Source organism: Triticum urartu, chromosome 7A, assembly GCF_056163025.1.
Source record: "Triticum urartu cultivar PI428250 chromosome 7A, HENAU_Tu73, whole genome shotgun sequence".
Classification (NCBI taxonomy): domain Eukaryota; kingdom Viridiplantae; phylum Streptophyta; class Magnoliopsida; order Poales; family Poaceae; genus Triticum; species Triticum urartu.
In genome coordinates, this window is record NC_141879.1 from 34,884,798 (window position 1) to 34,904,884 (window position 20,087).

The 20,087-nt window shown below is 46.4% G+C and overlaps 1 protein-coding gene across 1 annotated transcript; it reads left to right on the plus strand.

Annotated features, from left to right (window-relative positions):
• The first annotated feature begins 8,942 nt into the window (after positions 1–8,942).
• LOC147957377 (aspartyl protease family protein At5g10770-like) lies at positions 8,943–10,960 on the plus strand. The gene is made up of 2 exons (XM_087537040.1): positions 8,943–9,142; positions 9,412–10,960. The coding sequence occupies exons 1-2, from the start codon at positions 8,986–8,988 to the stop codon at positions 10,701–10,703; spliced, it is 1,449 nt and encodes a 482-aa protein (XP_087393166.1). The 5' UTR covers positions 8,943–8,985; the 3' UTR covers positions 10,704–10,960.
• Positions 10,961–20,087: the final 9,127 nt, after the last annotated feature.

The following is a 20,087-nucleotide window of genomic DNA, read 5'->3' on the forward strand; positions in this document are numbered from 1 at the left end:
CAAGTATTGTGCTGCATTTGAGAGCGTTGAAGCACGGCCCGTGAGTGGTCTCGGCGTTGGGGACATGGTATGCTCTTCTCTTTCTAGCCCTTTCCTTGCTATGGCCATGATACTTCGGCCGTGTATATGTTTGCATGTTCACTTGTTGTTGATCATGTGGTGTAGGCATTTCAATCTTTGGAGGCATTCAAGGCCCAGCACAATGACAAGCCATTCACTCTTACGCATTGTTGGACGCTCATCAACAATTTCCCTAAGTTCAAGGATCAATACCGTGAACTTCAAAGGAAGAGAGGCAAGAAAACGACCAAGTTCGCCGGAGGTGGGGATGGCGAGGCGTTGAAGAGGCCGAGGGGCAAGACCAACTCCAAGGTGGACGACATACGTGACGCCTCAACCATGGCCTCGCATGAGACTTTTCATGGCATGATGTCACATAAGGATGTGAGGGACGAGAAGAAGCGGCAAAGCAAGGACGAGCAAATGAAGCAATACCTAGATCTCCAAAGACAGAAGCTTGAGATGGAGGAGGCGGCCAAGAAGAGGAAGATAGACATGGAGGAGGCGGCCCGACAAAGGCAGCTCGACATGGAAGAGGCCGCCCGGCAAAGGCAGCTCGACATCGAGGCCGACAACGTCAAGGCCAGGCAGAGGCAGCTCGACATCGAGGCCACCAATGCCGCCACCAAAGCAAAGGAGGTGGCCCTTGCGATCATGAGCGTTGACTTGTCGAAGATGAGCGACAAGACGAGGGCCTGGTTCGAGGCCAAGCAGAAGGAGATGCTCGACGCCGAAGGCCTGAACTAGGTCGTCCGATCGGCGTGGCCGTTCTTTTTGGAGGCTGGCATGGGTGCCGCCCGCCCGCTGGGCCGCTGGCAGTGTGCCGGCAAAAAAACATTCACTTTGGAGGCCGGCTGTGTTGCCGGCCGCTGGCTGTGTTGCCGGCGAGGACAACTATTCATTTTGGAGGTTGGCTGTGTTGCCGGCGATGGTCGTGTAGGCCGTTGGCTTTGTTGCCGACGTGATGAACTGGGGTCGTGAACTGGGGCTTGGCATTTGAAACGTCCCTTTTTAAAAATAGACGCGGACAGGATGGGGCAAAAGGATGCGTCCGCGCGGTGGGCGCACGGCCACCGCATCCCAGGACAGGCCCGGACACGATCCCAAATCCCTACCCAAAGGGACAAAAACAGGACAAAACGGACGTCCGTTTGGGGTCGCGCGGTGAAGTTGGCCTAAGGATAGGATGTGGGGCAGCCCAGCGCAGGGGAGCGATTTGTCGGGGCGCACCATGTCCTTTCGCGGGGATAGCATGGGACCAGCCTCCCCGAGACTCGTTCATGTGGGGAGCACCATTAGGCCTCGTTTGGTTTCGCGGGATCCCGGGGGGATCCCCGTTATTTCCCTGGGTGGGAGAACCATGGGCTGAGTTGGCCCAGGGGAGTGGACGGCGCCATTTGGTGACACGCGGAGGGGAAAGACCTCTGGCCTTTCCGCGGCCCATCCCGGGGATAGATCGCCCGGTGTCGATAGGTCAGGGAGAAAACCCTCGACTCAGCTCGCTCTCTCGCGACCGACAAGCGTCGTCGACCAAGATCCTCCTCCGCATCCGAGCTTTTCCGCCGGCGACCGAAGTGACGTCCCTCGACCTCCTCCGCCCGGTGCTCAGCATCCACGCTCCGCTCCTCCAGTGTTAGCGGCGGCAATGGGCCACGGCCGTCACCCTCCTCCTTCCCCGGATCACCCTCCGCCTCGAAGCTGCTGACCCATCTAGCAACGGCGACGGCGGCAGCGGCGGCAGCGGCAGACACCTACTTCGACTAAGGTTACCCCCTCCTCTTCCACCTCATATTTTGTTCTCCAATCCGTGCACTCAGGGTGCATGAACTGATGCTTGAACTTGTTGGGTTCCAGATCCAAGAACATGAGCACCGGCCATCTTAAAGCCCACCATCAGCAATCTCGAGTGAGCGCAAACCGCCTCCTTTTAATTGGTAGTAGATCTGTATACTACTGCTTCAAAATCAAGCTTTACCTCTTTTTTTGTAGCTGCTATTTATTTAGTTTAAGCCGTTGTTTCTGATGGATTACTGAAAAATCCTCCTGCTTTGTTTGTGCTTTGAGGCTTGGTCCTACTGTGAGTATTCTAGCATTTGGATATGGGCAGTAATTTAACTTGGACTACAACTGATTGATGTAGATTGGTGCATTGAAGGGGATCAATTTGTAGTAATGGGTATCATCAATGTTTCCTCGTAGCAATTGATTTCAGCAATTAGATCTGAAGTATGGGCATCAGTATCTACGGATGGCGGGTTCTTGGCCTGAGTCAACTTTGTACAAAAAAACAGGATGCGTGTCCAGCAGCTCCATCCAAGACACATATGTGCCATCCAGGGGAAATACCTTCATACCTTGTTTGGTTTAAATCCCTGTCAATTGATATTTGCTAGTACACTAGAAATTCCTCATCCAATTCTTATGCTATTGTAATGTTACTTTATGTTAAGACTAGATGTGAATAATCTGCTAAGTGATTCTTATTTTGGTATATGCAGATGGACGGTGTTTGGTTTGTTCTTTCGACTCTTGATTCCTTAGCTACTACTGGATCTTGCATCTGTGTTTAGCTAGTAGAGTATAAAATCCAAATTCTTATGACCCAAACTATGAATGATTGTTTTAATGTTGCTCTGCGTTAATACCAGAGGAGGACAATTTGTTACTGAATCTGTTGCAATGATTGTCTAAGCTCAAAATAGTAATCATTATTGTCTCTTGCTTTAGTATATACATATGAAATTTGTTACACTGAAATTATAGTTTAAGCTCAAAATATACATGATGTACATAATTTATTTATTTTGGCAAATATGGAATGACTGTCCAGATTAAAAATAACATTGCTTGATAATGATTTGTGGTTTGTCTGAATCTGATAAGTGACACTATGTCATTCTTCGTGTTGCGAGATAGTCTTATCTTTGCAAAGAAACGAACTACTTCTAGACTATGTAATCCTGTTTGGTGGAGTGAAGGGTTTTTCCCTAACTAAAATTAGCACAAGTGAGCCTTCATGATTTAATCTTCCAAGGCTCGTTTTCTAGCCCATGTGTTTTTAAGGCTGTTGCAGCCAATGTTATTGCTGCATGTATTACACATACTTTTTTCTTTGTCTTTATTTTTATACAGTATATACCTTTTACTTCTGCAATGAAGAAAAACTACCTTGCCTATAGTCTGAAAATGTCTGCCCAATAATGCTTTATTTGTTAACTTACATCAATCTATTCACAGTTCTTATCTGAAAAGGATAAGCGAGCTGGTAGGTGGATCAGTGATAGGATAAACCAATTGCATTTTTCTATGCTCGATTAACCTTCTACAGTTGTATGTGTGCCTTTCTTTCCATCCAGTAGAGAAGGGCTCAGATAGGATAAACCATGGTCATGTACTGTTCTCAAATGCAACATAGAATCAAGCGTATTGGTCGAGTACTAGTCAAAATGGTGAGCCTTTTCACTAGTCTTGCCATCTCTTGCTGATCTATTTATGCTTGAAAACAGTGCAATGAAACTGTGTTCTGGTATTGAATGATTTACTAAACTGTTGTATTCTGAAACAGTTGCTGACTTCCAAAAAAAAATACTTATAATTTAGTTGGCGTGGAGCTGCGGTTCTCAGCTGACGTGGAGTAGAGGAAGATGAGATATCCTCAACATTCCCTTACAACTTGCATCTTCAGAAGTGTGGTTGTCCTGGACATGGTTTTTGATAATTTAGCACTTTTGGTACTGGGGTAAAGGTCCAGGACAAGCACGCAACTATCGTGTTTCTAGTACCTGAAATCTATTTGTTCATATTGGCGTTGGCCTCATTGTTCTAAAACTCAGAACCTGTTGAATAATGATGTTCTTATTTGTAATGATAACATGAGAGGAGGAAGATTTCTGTATTAACTTCCTAAGAAATGCACCTCTAGATGATTTTCTCAAAAGTGTGTCGAGATGATATTCTCAATATATTATTATTTATCAATTTGCAAGTTCATTGATTTCCTCTGATTATTTTCAAATTCTGGAATTATTCGTAATGTCCTGGACATTCCTATGCATTTTGCAGAATTATTTTGTGGTTTTTGTTTAGACTTTTTTGGGAATTACATGTGGAATTGGCCTGTTTTCTAATGTTTATTAATAAAAAAATTATCTACTATGTGATTCAGATGCTAGAACGATTCAGTTTTTCCCCATCCACCTGTTACCAAATGGCAAAGGAAATATCCCCCATGGTGGTAGGAGGAATCCCACCTACCAGGGAAATCCCCCCGTTGGGGTTTTGCTGCCCTGGGAATGCTCATGCTGCAACCAAACGAGGCCTTAGTGTCTGGCTTTCAGCAAGGGAGGGCGTCGGCATCTGCTCCACAACGGTTGGCCCGCTGGCATGCACCCCATGCAACGCACCCGGCCCATGCAACGCGCCCACGGAAGGCATTCGGCGCAGTCCAGTGGAAGAACTATGCAATGAACTAAAGAGGGCTCTGACGCCGATTGGCGCCGAGGGTCATCTAATATATGAATGACGGAAGGTATATGGCTACTACCCACACAATGGGGCCTGAACCGTGGTAAACTTGTGCCCTATGTTCATTTGATGGCATGTGGTGACTTTCCACCACCGAAAAAAATCATGTGTGCTATTATACTGCTGCAAAGAATCTACAAAATATCTTGAACAACATTCTCCTGTCACGCCCTATAAAATAATTCCCGGCAGTTAAAGCTTTCCTGGCAGTATAACTGACCTGGTTTCTTAACCTTTGCCGGCAGTTGATTGCCATAATATTTCTTCGTGGTGTAGTGTGCGTCGTCGCCGCCGCACCCTCCTTTTCTCGGGTAAACATATCTTTGATGTTTGGTCGATATTGTCATATATTTGTGGGAACATTTTCATCTCTTGAGCTCTAGCACACTTGTACACCTCACTATAATGTGCCCTATTACAGATCACGCAAAGGCTGAAAGATATGCAATTATGCATGCATGATTGAACAAGATTGAATAAGCTTCTTGCAATTGGCCACACATGATCTGCTGCGATGCGTACCACAAATCAATTTGAAAGCATGGAAAAGAAAAGAAAAGGTTGTAAATCATCGATATTTTTCCTTCTTTTATCTCTCTTCGAATGTTCTATTCTTAAAGGCCCTGATGGGATTGCCAGTAGTATCTCTGATGGGGCCATGTTTCTTTGTTCCTGGTACTAACGTTAATAGCTTATTGACATTTTATACATGAAGCAGAAGAACCTAGCTACCTAGCTTACTACTTTAGGCTTTCTTTACGTATCTTAGTCTTTGCATGAAACTTGCGCCTCAATTCTACATTTAGAGATAGATTAGCACATAGATGCTCTATACTTTGGATGTCACTCACGGTTAGTATTTGTTCCACAAAATATTTATATGTTATTTCCTAGGGTTGAGCAAAATAAACACATGGACCAAGAAATCAGTGGCCCACAGGAAACGGTAATAACTTTGTCGATTATATAACGGCTTTCTAGAAAACTGAGTATTTGATTACTTGCCTTACTTTTTTACATCCAACATTTTTACGTTCAAGTTCTAAACACTTACAACATTAATTTACTTTTAGCAAACTCTTAAAATATGTAGAACATCATAGTTCGGAAATCGCGCATAACCGGGTAAATTACTTTTTGCATGCAGGAGGCCGTCCATCCCTGTCTAGAATGTGATTCTGAAATTTGTATTCTTTGTTGGAAGGCTGTGCGAGTTTTTCCTTAGCTCTAAAAGGTTAGCCCAATATCAGCTTTTTATTAAATTAGACTCATCATGGAATAGGATGATAAAGCGAAATAAAGTGGACGTGGCATTTCTTTGTATGATATTGGCGTGAATTGAGTGCATATGACTTTGTAATTCGATGAAAGTGATTTTAACCATTGGATCTTCATCTAACAGATTTATTCATGTTTTCATTTGATAGATTTTGAGCTGTCAATTAACCTGCAGAAATCATCAACCATCCCATCGATGTTAGAACTGTTAGTTCTCTTATCAGGATTCTACCAATATGTTTGCCACACACACATAGAGACAAGGATATTGTATCAAGCTTTATTGGTTTATCGCGTACGCCAGAAGCATGCTACTACGAACATGGGGACATGTCCTTTTACAGGATTTAGAGATTGACGTGTCTTTGATTCTGTGATTCACAGGGTTAGGGTTATCAGTCACGGTTAGTATTTGTGGAAGAAAATATTACTAGTGTTTGAGGGAACTAAACACATGAACCACAAGAGGATAATAACACTGTCGACTAAAACCGCTTTCTAGACAAGTAAGAATATGATTACACTTATTTATATTTTGTTCAATCAAGCTTGGTTTACATTCAATTTCTGAACGCCTGGGCATTAATTTAGTATAGCTGTAAAACATTACCTCCCACGGATTTGTTTCCACAGCCGCTGAAAATATACAGAACATCATAGTTTAGCAATCGGGCATAATCTGATATATAAGCAAGAAGGGTCTATTACATTTTTCAAGAAGAAAGGTAGTTCGTCACTGTCTAGAATATGGTTCTTAAAGTTGTACTCTTCTTTTTTGGAAGGCTCTAAGTGTTTTTTCTTTGTTGGACTAGTCCTGACGTGACGGCAAGTGCTTTCTGATAACAGCGATGATGAACTATGACGACGATGATGAATGAAGCAGACTAGTGTGATCCCGGGAAAATACCTTTTACACCGAGAGGCACAGCAGTACAATGCTAACTTCCCGATCCCTAATCAATCTTTCGCTGGACGTGAACTAGTACTTCAAGCCGGACAGCAACACGTGCGTACACGAGCACTCGAATCGATTTAGATAGCCATAGGAACATGTAATTCGTGTTTTTCTTTCTATTGCTTCGACTCACGGTAGAAAGTTTACATGAGGGCTAACATGGGAGTATATGTAGCTGCTAGTCTCTAGGCAGAATCAAACTAAATTGGTCCCAGCAAAAAAAAAGTATCAAACTAAATCGGTGTCTAGTACTAATCCTACTCGGCTACATATAAATTGTGTTTAACTCCAACATCACCCTCTAAACACAACGTGGTCGCTTCACAGCTTGCACGATAATCCTTCTTCACATCTTCAAGAACTATTAACAATGCAAAGTCTTGGTTTGAATGTTCACTAGCTGATCATCGGTGCGAATGTAGTAGACCTTAATCTTGCCTTCTTCTATGCATTACGTTATGTAGTGATCATTTATGGAGCACGTGCTAGCCGGCGGCCGGGGTCCACAGGACCTCGCCGTCGGGCACTCGGCGCGCCAGATCTGCCGGCATGGTCCTCTCGGCCACAAGTTGGTCAAGCTCCTCAACAGAGACAGCCGACAGAACCACTTCCATCTGGGCTCATTCGATGTGTGACTGTTGTACTGTTGTGAAGAATCAACAAAAATAGTCCACTGCAGTTGGTCTTTTGTTCTGGTCGCTGCGCTTGGTCTTTTCAATTAGTTCACTTAGCTTTCATTTTATGTTTCAAGTAGTAACTTTCGGGCTGCAGTTGGTCTCTACGCCAATCACAGAACGTGCCATCTAATATATGAAGGAAGGAAGGAGTATGGCTACTACCCACGCAAGGGGGCCCGAACCGTCGTAAACCTGTGCCCTGCATTCAGTTCGATGGCATTTGGTGACTTTCCACTAGCAAAGAAATCACATGCAACTATTGTACTATTGGGAAGAATCTAGAAAAATATCCTCAAAAACATTCTTCCGTGTCATCACCGCCACACCCTCTCTTTCCCAGGTAGACATATTTGTGATGTTGGGTCGATGTTCTCATATTTTTGGGAACATTTTCACCTAACCAATGTGCCCTATTAAAGATGATGCAAAAGCCGAAAGATATGCAATTAAGCATGCATGATTGAACAAGATTGACTAAGGTTCATGCAATTGGCCACACATGACCTGCTGCGATGCGTCCCACAAATCAATTTAAAAGCATGGAAAGGAAAAGAAAAGGTTGTAAATCATGGATATTTTTCCTTCTTTTATCTCTCTACGAATGTTCTTTTCTTACAGGCCAAGGAATTGCCAGTAGTATCTCTGATGGGACCCTGTTTCTTTGTTCCTGGAACTAATGTTAATAGTTTATTGATATTTCATACATGAAGCCGAAGAACCCAGCTAGCTAGCCTACTACTTTAGGCTTTCTTTACGTATGTTAGGCTTCGCATGGAACTTGCACGTCAATTCTATATTTAGAGCTAGATTAACACAGATATGCTCTATACTTTGGATGTCACTCAGGGTTAGTATATGTTCAACAATATATTTCTATGTTATTTCGTAGTGTTGAGCAAAATAAACATATGGACCAATTAATCAGTGGCCTGCAGAAAACGGTAATAGCTTTATCGAGTATGTGTTCATAGCTCGAAGTGCGGACTTTACATGGACATTCACTCGTTCCTGGGATTTGGAATGTCGAGAAAACCGACAGCCCCTTGTGCTTCCAGATGGTGCAGGGAATAAAACTGGAGCAGCAGAGGCAGATTTAAATGTATTTATTTCCATCATCCATGGTTCTACATGTAAATATCAATTTTTCCCACAGAAAAGTGTAAATGTATACATATGAATTGATTTCCATGGCGAATGTACATGTACCAAAATTCTAGCTAGCTTCCCCTAGAAAAACATTTTAGCAAGGTAGCTTCCTTAAGAAAGAACAGAAAAGAAAAGAAAAGAAAAGAAATGGTACGTGATTCGTGCCCTTTGTTTGTTGAAGGAAGTAGTTTATAGTAGTATAACAGTGCATGCATGGCTACCGCTTGGTCCGTCCATGCGTACGTAGTTTTCCTATATATAGAGAGAGATTAGAGAGCGGAGGACCAACACAAGTCATAAGCGGCCATCGATCTATCCCAGGCCACACGTAGTAGCACGACAATCATGACGATTTCCGCTATGCCGCTGCTATTGCTTCTTCTTGTCAGCTTGTCTGTAGGTTCTTGTGTGGGTGACCATCATCAGCTCCTCAACTTCATGACAGTGAAAACAAGCTCCCTAAAGCATATCGCAGAAGGCGCCGTCTGCTCCGGACACAAGGGTGAGTATCTAAGGGTACTGCATGCATGCATATGCATACGTTATTTAGTACATACTCGCTCCGTTCGGAATTATTTGTCGCAGAAATAGATGTATTCGAAATATGTCTAGATACATCCATTCCTGCGATAAGTAATTCCCGATACATCCATTCCTGCGACAAGTAATTCCGAACGGAGGAAGTACGTCATATAGTAGCTAGCTTAATATTGAGCTCATTGATGGATATGCATGCGTGTTAACCTGTCGCCTTCGTCTGTCGACAAACAGTGACAATGCCGTCCGGCGACGGTGTCAGGTGGGTACCGATGAACCGCCCGCACGGCCCATGCTCGTCGGCGGCGGCGACTACGGTCGTCGACGGCATGCTCCTGTGGGACCAGCTACGCACCAGCTCAATCCGGAGGAAGCTCTCCGGCGGCAGGGCCGGCGATGGCCTGCCGGTCATCCACTCCCGTGAAGCCAAAACTAGCAACATCGACAGCAGTATGACTGCGAAAAGCACGCTGGGGGGCAGCGGCGGGACAAGCTCCACGACAATGGAAAGGACCAGCGAACACTTGTACTCCAAGGTGAGCCAAACGGTGGTGGTGGACACGAGCAGCGACATTCCGTGGGTGCAGTGCCTCCCGTGCCCCGCCCCGCAGTGTCACCTCCAGAAGGACCAACTCTACGACCCCGCCAACTCCAGCACGTACGCACCTATCCCCTGCGGCTCCCCTGCCTGCACGGAGCTCGGTAGCAGCCACAGCAGTGGCTGCTCCGCCGGCTCCGACCAATGCAAGTACATCCTCGACTACGGCGACGGCAGGGCCACCGCCGGGACATACGTCACCGACACGCTGACCTTGTCGCCCACCATCGCGGTCAAGGGCTTCCGGTTCGGGTGCAGCCACGCCGTGAGGGGCACCTTCAGTGACCAGACCGCCGGCGTCCTGGCCCTCGGCGGCGGCGCTGGGTCCCTCCTTGCGCAGACCGCGGAGACCTTCGGCAACGCCTTCTCCTACTGCGTCCCGCACCCGAGCTCCGATGGATTCCTCTCGCTGGGCGGGCCGGTGGGGAACTCGTCGCAGTTCACGAGCACGCCTCTGATCAAGAACCAACACGCTCCGACGTTCTACATCGTCCGCCTGGAGGCAATCACCGTGGCCGGGAGGCGGCTCGACGTGCCGCCGGCTACGTTCGCCGGTGGTGCGGTGATGGACTCAGGGGCGGTCGTCACGCAGCTGCCACCGTCGGCATACGCAGCGCTGCGGGCAGCGTTCAGGAGCGCCATGACGGCGTATGGCCCGCTTGCGGATCCCGTACGCAACCTTGACACGTGCTATGACTTGACCCGCTTCCCCGAGGTCAATGTCCCCAAGGTGTCCCTAGTGTTCGCAGGCGGTGCCACCTTGGAGCTCGAGCCGGCGTCCATCATGCTGGACGGCTGCCTGGCTTTCACGGCCTCCCCTGGCGGCCACGGCTCCATCGGATTCATCGGCAACGTGCAGCAGCAGACCTACGAGGTTTTGTACGACGTCGGCAGCGGGAGCGTGGGATTCCGCAGTGGCGCGTGCTGATGTGGCAAGCTGCAGGCCAACCACGGCCACTTGTACGTGTGATGCATGATTGGCCCCCTAATATATATCTGGGTCTACAAGCTAGCTTGCTCATTGGGATGGAGCTAGTTTGTGAGTATAAATAAATGCAAGAAAGAAGATTGATGTAATACTTATATATGCATGTAATTTTATATAGTTTTATATATGCATGTAATTTTGTTCAACGGTTGTATGATTGTAAACCTTATAATATAACCTTACAGATTGTCAAGGAATTCAACCGATATAATTACTCTACTTATTGATGTGCAATAATGTAATATGACTATTAAGAAGCATTCTGATTGTGGAGGTGGTTTCGCACTTTTTACTACAACAAAGGTGTTTGAAGGATTCCTCGGCAGAAACTAGAACGCACTCCTTCAATAATTGACGAGCTAATTGGTTGTTGAACTTCAGACAAAGATTGTTGGGCATGAAAGCGGTCACCAGCGGGTTGATTGGCCTCACCAGCTCATACGTGTTCATGAGGCGTGGTTTTTTTCTTTTCTTGATTAATAGTATTTGTTTCTGGATGCTTGCATTGTTAGATTTGGAAGCGTTCCTACTCCTCGATGAGGAGCCGGGTTGGTTTATATTGAACGAGGCAGAACAGCCCTGCCGTGGCTTACAAGAAGAGGAAACTGATCGCAAGGATTGGGTTGTAAGGAGGACTCCTAAACAGCTACGCGAGGGAGAGAGATAGAATAGAGTTGAGATTACAATGCGGAGATAAACATGAATTCTAACACCCTCCCTTAATCTCAACTATTCTATGTTTAGATTCCTCTTGAACTCATCAAATGGTTTTGCTGGTAGTGCCTTGGTGAACCCATCAGCCACTTGATCTTTGGAAGGGATGAACCGTATCTCAAGTTTCTTTGCTGCAACCCTTTCAGGCACAAAGTGAAAATCAATCTCTATATGCTTGGTTCTTGCATGAAACACTGGGTTTGCAGACAAGTATGTTGGTCCCAAATTATCACACCATAAACATGAGATGCGATTCTGCTTGACCCCCATTTCATCCAGTAGTGATTCAATCCAAATGATTTCTGCAGTGGCATTAGCTAAGGATTTATACTCAGCCTCTGTACTTGACCTTGATACAGTGGCTTGTTTCCTAGCACTTTAAGAAACAAGATTAGGCCCAAAGAACACTGCAAAGCCTCCGGTTGATTTTCTATCATCACTGCAACCTGCCCAATCAGCATCAGAGAATGCACTCACAAGAGTAGAATTAGAGCGTCTAAAATGCAGTCCTACTCCCATAGTATGTTTGACATATCTTACAGTTCTCTTAATAGCTGTCCAATGTGCAGTAGTGGGTGCATGCAGATATTGACAAACTTTGTTAACAGCAAATGAGATATCTGGGCGAGTAAGAGTCAAGTACTATAATGCTCCAACATTACTTCTATACTTTGTGCTATCTTCCTCATGAAGTGGCTCACCTTCATATGCTAAAAGTTTCTCCGAGGAGGACAAAGGTGTAGGTACAGGCTTGCAGTTTTTCATCCCCGTACGAGATAGAAGCTCAGTAACATATTTCTCTTGTTTTAGTACTATGCCATCTTGAGTCATCTTAACTTCAATGCCTAGAAAGAAGTGAAATCACCTAGATCTTTCAAGGCAAACTCTGAGCTCAAATCATGCAGAAGAGCATTAGTAGCACTTTGTGATGAACTTGCAACTATGATGTCATCCACATATATGAGAACAAAGATAACTACTTTTCCCTTGTTATAAATGAACAAAGATGTATCAGCTTTGGAAGCAATAAAACCAAGACATTTCAACTGTGAGCTCAACCTGGAGTACCATGCTCTAGGTGCTTGTTTCAAGCCATAGAGTGCTTTGTCAAGCTTGCACACATAATGTGGTGTTTTCTTACTCTCATATCCTGGTGGTTGTCTCATGAATACCTCCTCTTCCAGAACACCATGTAAAAACGCGTTCTATACATCTAGCTGTCTCAAGCTCCATCCCCTGGACACAGCAATAGCTAACACAAGTCTTATAGTTGCAGCTTTTAAAACCCTTTGCAACTAGACGTGCCTTATATCTGTCAATGGAGCCATCTGCTTTATTTTTAATTCTATACACCCACTTGCAATCAATAATATTTTTACCTCTCTAATCAGGCACAAGATGCCAAGTTTTGTTCCTCATAAATGCAGAATATTCCTCATCCATTGCTTTCTTCCATTTAGGGTCACCAAGTGCATCATTCAGTGTCGTTGGTTCCCCTGAAATACATAGCATGCCATACCGTATAGTACCATCAGTTCGTATTTTGGGATTACGTATACCTTTTTGTAACCTGGTCATAACTCGCAAGGGAGCTTCTTGTTGCATGTGTACAAGAACAGGATCCATTGGCGCAGAAGATCCGCCTCTTGCTACTGAATCTGTTGGTGATGCAGAAGATCCATCGGACACTGGCGCAGAAGATCCAGTGGACCTTGGTGTGGCCCCTGCCACTGGATGCCCGGGAAACCACAGGGCTTGCAGGCATAGACGATCCGCTGCCAGGTTGCATGTGCGCGGGACGCAAGGAGGAGCCGACCGCGCGGCTGGTCCCGCTAGGCCCGCTATCGGGTGACGCGTCGGCGTGGGAGTGGCCCTCCCAGGAATCTGGGCCGCTTCCGCCTTGGACGCGATCCAAGAAAGATATGTGCGCACAATCCGAGGCCTGCAAGCGCGCAGGAGTATCAAGGAATTCAACTGATATGATTACTCTACTTATTGATGTGCAATAATGTAATATGACTATTAAGAAGCATTCTGATTGTGGAGGTGGTTTCGCACTTTTTACTACAACAAAGGTGTTTGAAGGATTCCTCGGCAGAAACTAGAACGCACACCTTCAATAATTGACGAGCTAATTGGTTGTTGAACTTCATGTTGAAGATATCTCATGTAGGCCTAGGCCGGCGCATATAGTCAGTTGAGGAGTTGGTTAGCTTAGAGATAGACTATCATCTAGTTAAACTTTTGTATCTCTATCTCCTAATCTCTTGTACTCCAAATTATGTATGCGTACATGGGATAATCCCCATCTCAATCAATAAATACCTGCGGCCCTCTCTCGTGGAGGGTAGAATGCTTCCGATAGATTTCCTATATGGTCATCAGAGCTTTCTCTTCCTCCTTGTCCAGAAACCAGAAAACCTAGATTGCCGTCCTTCCCACCATGTCGTCCTCCTCCAACCCCCCGACTCTCTATGGTCTTGGTTCCCAAATCAGCGAGAAGCTCACCCGCGAGAACTACCTGCTGTGGAAGGCACATATCCTCCCGCACTTCCTTGGTGCCGGGCTCTATGGCTATCTGGACGGCACCATCGTCGAACCAGAGAAGCTCATGGTCGCGAAGGACAAGGATGGAAAGGATCAAGCGGTCCCCGATCCGGCGCACGATGCTTGGGTGCGGCAGGACCAACGGGTCCTTGGCCACATCATCAACAACCTCTCAAAGGAGGTGCTGGTCTCGGTCGTCTCCATCGGCACGAGCTCTCTGGACATCGCTGCTGAAAGATCGTGGATGTCGCCTAGAGGGGGGGTAAATAGGCGTTTTAAAATAATTACGGTTTAGGCTTGAACAAATGCGGAATAAACCTAGCGGTTAATTTGCCAAGCACAAAACCTAAAACAACTAGGCTCACCTATGTGCACCAACAACTTATGCTAAGAAAGATAAGCAACTATGTGATAGCAAGATATATGACAAGAAACAATATGGCTATCACAAAGTAAAGTGCATAAGTAAAGCGCTCGGGTAAGAGATAACCGAGGCACGAGGAGACGACGATGTATCCCGAAGTTCACACCCTTGCGGATGCTAATCTCCGTTTGGAGCGGTGTGGAGGCACAATGCTCCCCAAGAATCCACTAGGGCCATCGTAATCTCCTCACGCTCTCGCACAATGCAAGATGCCGTGATTCCACTAAGGGACCCTTGAGGGCGGTCACCGAACCCGTACAAATGGCAACCCTTGGGGGCGGTCACCGAACCCGTACACTTTGGCAACCCTTGGGGCTATCACCGGTACCCGTCAAATTGCTCGGGGCGATCTCCACAACCTAATTGGAGACCCCGACGCTTGCCCGGAGCTTTGCACCATAATGATTGAGCTCCGAACACCAACAACCGTCTAGGGCGCTCAAGCATCCAAGAGGAACAAGCTCAAGGGTACCAAGCACCCAAGAGTAATAAGCTTCTCAACTTGTAACTTCCACATATCACGTGGAGAACTCAAACCGATGCACCAAATGCAATGGCCAGGGCACACGGAGTGCCCAAGTCCTTCTCTCTCAAATCCCACCGAAGCAACTAATTCTAGGGAGGAAAATGAGGGGAAGAACAAGAAAGATAACACCAAGAACTCCAAGATCTAGATCCAAGGGGTTCTCCTCACATAGAGGAGAAAGTGATTGGTAGAAATGTGGATCTAGATCTCCTCTCTCTTTTCCCTCAAAAACTAGCAAGAATCCATGGAGGGATTGAGAGTTAGCAAGCTCGAAGAATGTCAACAATGGGGGAAGAACACGAGCTCAAAGGATAAGGTTCATTGGGGAAGAAGACCCCCTTATAAAGGAGGGGGAAAATCCAACCGTTATGTGCTCAGCCCGCACATGAGCGGTACTACCGCTTAGGCAGAAGAAACAGGGAAAAGGAGCAACAAAACATGAACCTTGGGGCGGTAGTACCGCAGGAGACAGCGGTACTACCGCTGGGTTAAGCGGTACTACCGCTCCCTTCGGCGGTACTGCCGCGTAGAACGAAGGAGAAAGGGAAAGAGGGAACCGGGCGGTACTACCGCGGAGGAAGGGCGGTACTGCCGCTAAGGAGCGGTACTGCCGCACTACTGCCGCAGCGAGGTACCGCACAATCCGACACAGAAAAAGACCCCTCGAATCGACGCAGTAGGGACCTGGTAAGCCAACGGTAGTACTGTTGCGGAGTCACCACCGGTACTACCACTGCGGAGCGGTACTGCCGCTTGTGACTCCTCAGCAGTACTACCGCTGGGTACCACGGTACTACCGCTGGGACCCTGACAAAAACCACACTCAAGAAAACCAAAACTGCCATAACTTCTGCATATGAGCTCCGAATTGAGCAAACTCAAGCTTGTTGGAAACAAGACGACGAGTAGCATCAAAACAGCGACTGGTTATAGTAAGAAGAGGCAGGGGAGGTATGCCTAACAAAAAGAGGAGTGAAACCTTCAACCGAGAAGAACCGGCAAAACCTCCAACATCGAAAACATCATAGAAGATGCAAGCGAACTCCGTTTTCGATGAACTCAAGCTTGTCAACAAGATGACCGTAAGCTCTAAGACTCACAAAGAGAACCAAACAAGAACCAAGAAAGATGATGCAAGGATGCAGTGGTTTGAGCTCTCAACAAACGATACAATCAAGCTACTCATTAAGAGCCCACCTTGATAGTATGGCAATCGATCCTATAACCCGGTCTCCCAACTACCATCACGAGACCGGTAAAATAGAAAACCTATCAAGGGCAAACCTTTGCCTTGCACATGGTCCACTTGAGCTAGATGATGACGATCTAGACTCCCTCAAGTTGGACCACCCTTCTTGATTGTGTTGGCTCGATGAAGACTAGTTGATTGCTCCCCCATACTCCACTATGGGTGAGCCTTTCTTCCGCACATCTTCACAAGTCCATTGTCACCACAATGGACGGCAAGCTTCAAGCATTTGATCTCTTTGTGATGCTCCACTTGAACTTGCACCGCAACCTTTCTTGATTGTGTTGAGTCGATGAAGACTAGTTGATTGCTCCCCCATACTCTACTATGGGCGAGCTACTCTTCCGCACATCTTCACAGGTCCATTGTCACCACAAAGGACAACAAGCTTCAAGCATTTGATCTCTTCGTGGTGCTCCACTTGAACTTGCACACCGCAACCTAACCCCACAAAGAACCCTCACGAAGACCATGGGTTAGTACACAAAGCGTAATTGACAATGCTTACCATACCATGGGATCACTTGATCCCTCTCGGTACATCTTCTACGCTTTGTGGGTTGATCATCTTGATTCACTCTTTAACTTAGTCTTGATCAACCTCTCACAAGACCAATCTTTAGGTAATTCCTTGAATAGCACCTTGGTCGACACAAACTCTCCTTGAAACCAACACATGTACTCCAAGAAAAGCCTATGGACAAAACCTTCAAATATAACTCAAGGCAACCATTAGTCCATAGAGATTGTCATCAATTACCAAAACCAAACATGGGGGCACCGCATGTTCTTTCAGCTCCGTAACATGTTTGCTTCACAATCTCGTTCCCGCATTAATAATCTCCGGATTTCCCTGTCCAGTGCCCAAAAGGGCAATCAATCTGCGTCGGCATACTTTGCTCAGATGCGCGGATATGCTGATGAACTTGCTGCTGCCGGGAGACCTCTACAAGAGGATGAGCTCATCTCCTTCCTCATGGCTGGGCTGGACCTCGACTACAACCCCCTAGTCTCAGCCCTCGACGCCCGGACGGAGCCTATCACCATCGATGACCTATACTCACGGGAGGCGTGGGCTTCAGGTCCTCTGCAAACTCTGCCCAGCATGGTGGGCCACCTCCATCTTGAGGCTTTGGAAAGCCGAGGGATTAGAAGAAGCAAGGTGGTGGCGGCGGCTACAAGAAGAAACAAGGCGGCGGCGGGCATCCCTACTACACCAACACCAAGGGAGCTCGCTCTGGTGCCCCTGGAGGGCCAGGAGGTCTAGGAGGCCCCGGTGGTCCTCCACCCGCCAACAACCACAGGGGGGACGACCCCATCCAGTGCCAGATATGCAGCAAGTTCGGGCACAGCGCCAAGGACTGCTGGTATCATTTTGATGATGATGCCCTTGAAGAAAAAGTTGTTGCTGCCACCCAGTATGGGGTGGATACAAACTGGTATGTTGACAGCGGTGCAACCGATCATCTCATCGGCGAACTAGAGAAGTTGACAGTCCGCGATGAGTATCGTGGGCAGGGTGAAATCCATGGCGCAAACGGATCAGGTATGAGGATAGATCATGTTGGTCATTCAGTTTTTCAAACCCCTAGCCATCCCATCCATCTTAAAAGAATTTTACATTCTCCTCATGCCCGAACCAATCATGTATTTCTTGAATTTCACCCCTTCTACTTTTTGATCAAGGACCAGGCAACAAGGAGAATCCTCTACATAGGTAGATGCGTTGGTGGGCTCTATCCATTGATTCCTCGCTTTAGGAGTTCAAATAAACAAGTTCTTGGTGTCACCAAATTATCTTCAGCAAGGTGGCATGATCGATTAGGGCATCCTTCTTTTGCTATAGTTCAACGAGTGCTTAGGAAAAATAAGCTCCCTTTTGCTGGTGAGCCTAGTAGTGAAAAACAATTGTGATTCATGCCAACGAGCAAAAAGTCATCAACTCCCTTACCATGTGTCAACTAGTTTTCTTACAAACCATTAGTACTATTTTTTCTGATGTATGGGGCAAGCAGCTCTTTCTGTTGGGAGACACAACTATTATGTAAGCTTTATTGATGATTATAGTAAGCATACTTGGATCTACCTTATCAAGCATAAATCTGATGTGTTTCAAGTATTCCAAAATTTCCAAGCACTTGTTGAACGAAAATTCTCTAGCAAAATAATCTCTGTCCAATCGGACTGGGGTGGCGAGTATGAAAAATTAAACTCGTTCTTTCAAAAACTGGGAATTTCCCATCATGTCTCTTGTCCCCATGCGCACCAACAGAATGGTTCTGCAGAACGCAAGCATAGATATATTGTCAAAGTTGGTCTTTCTCCTTGCTAATGCATCCATGCCACTAAAGTTTTGGGATGAAGCATTCATCACTGCTACACATCTCATTAATATGTTGCTAAGCAGGGTTATCAATTTTGAAACACCCACCGTGTTGGGGAACGCAGTATTTTAAAAAAAATCCTACGGTCACGCAAGATCTATCTAGGAGATGCATAGCAACGAGAGGGGAGAGTGTGTCTATGTATCCTCGTAGACCGAAAGCGGAGGCGTTTAGTAACGCGGTTGATGTAGTCGAACGTCTTCGCGATCCAACCGATCAAGTACCGAACGCACGGCACCTCCGCGATCTGCACACGTTCAGCTCATTGACGTCCCTCGTACTCTTGATCCAGTTGAGGCCGAGGGTGAGTTGCGTCAGCACGATGGCGTGTTGACGGTGATGATGAAGTTACCAACGCAGGGCTTCGCCTAAGCACTACGACAATATGACCGAGGTGGAAAACTGTGGAGGGGGGCACCACAACGGCTAAAGATCAACTTGTGTGTCTATGAGGTGCCCCCATCCCCCGTATATAAAGGAGGGGAGGAGGAGGAGGACCGGCCTCAAGGGGTGCGCCCAAGGGGGGATTCCTACTCGTAGTAGGAGTAGGTTTCCCCTTTCCTAGTCCAAGTAGGAGAAGAAGGAAGGAGAGGAAGAAGAGAAGGAAAGGGGGGCCGGCCCCCTTAGCCCTAGTCCAATTCGGTTTGGGCTACGGGAGGTGTGCGCCACCTCTTGGCCTGCCTCCTCTCTTCCACCACTAGGCCCATAAGGCCCAATAACTTCCCGGCGGGGGTTTCGGTAACCCCCGGTACTCCGAAACTTATCCGAAACGACCCGAACCATTCAAGTGTCCAAATGTAACCTTCCAATATATTAATCTTTATGTCTCGACCATTTCGAGACTCCTCGTCATGTCCGTGATCTCATCCGGGCCTCCGAAAAACCTTCGGTACATCAAATCACATAACTCGTAATACATATCGTCATCGAACGTTAAGCGTACGGACCCTATGGGTTCGAGAACTATGTAGACCTAACCAATAGCGGAACCTAGATGCTCATATTGGTTCCTACATATTCTACGAAGATCTTTATCAGTCAAACCGCATAACAACATACGTCGTTGCCTTTCTCATCGGTATGTTACTTGCCCGAGATTCGATTGTCGGTATCATCATACCTAGTTCAATCTCGTTACCGGCAAGTCGCTTTACTCGTTATGTAATGCATCATCCCGTGACTAACTCATTAGTCACATTGCTTGCAAGGCTCATAGTGATGTGCATTACCGAGAGGGCCCAGATATACCTCTCTGATACACAGAGTGACAAATGCTAATCTCGATCTATGCCAACTCAACAAACACCATAGGAGACACCTGTAGAGCATCTTTATAATCACCCAGTTACGTTGTGATGTTTGATAGCACACAAGGTGTTCCTCTGGTATTCAGGAGTTGCATAATCTCATAGTCTGAGGATTATGTATAAGTCATGAAAAAAACAATAGCAATAAACTAAATGATCATAGTGCTAAGCTA

Bases quoted from the DNA above. Each gene is read 5' to 3' on its own strand.
- LOC147957377 (XM_087537040.1), top strand. From the start codon at position 8,986: ATGACGATTTCCGCTATGCCGCTGCTATTGCTTCTTCTTGTCAGCTTG. The intron at 9,143-9,411 runs GTGAGTATCTAA...GTCGACAAACAG, and splicing joins CGTCTGCTCCGGACACAAGG to TGACAATGCCGTCCGGCGAC.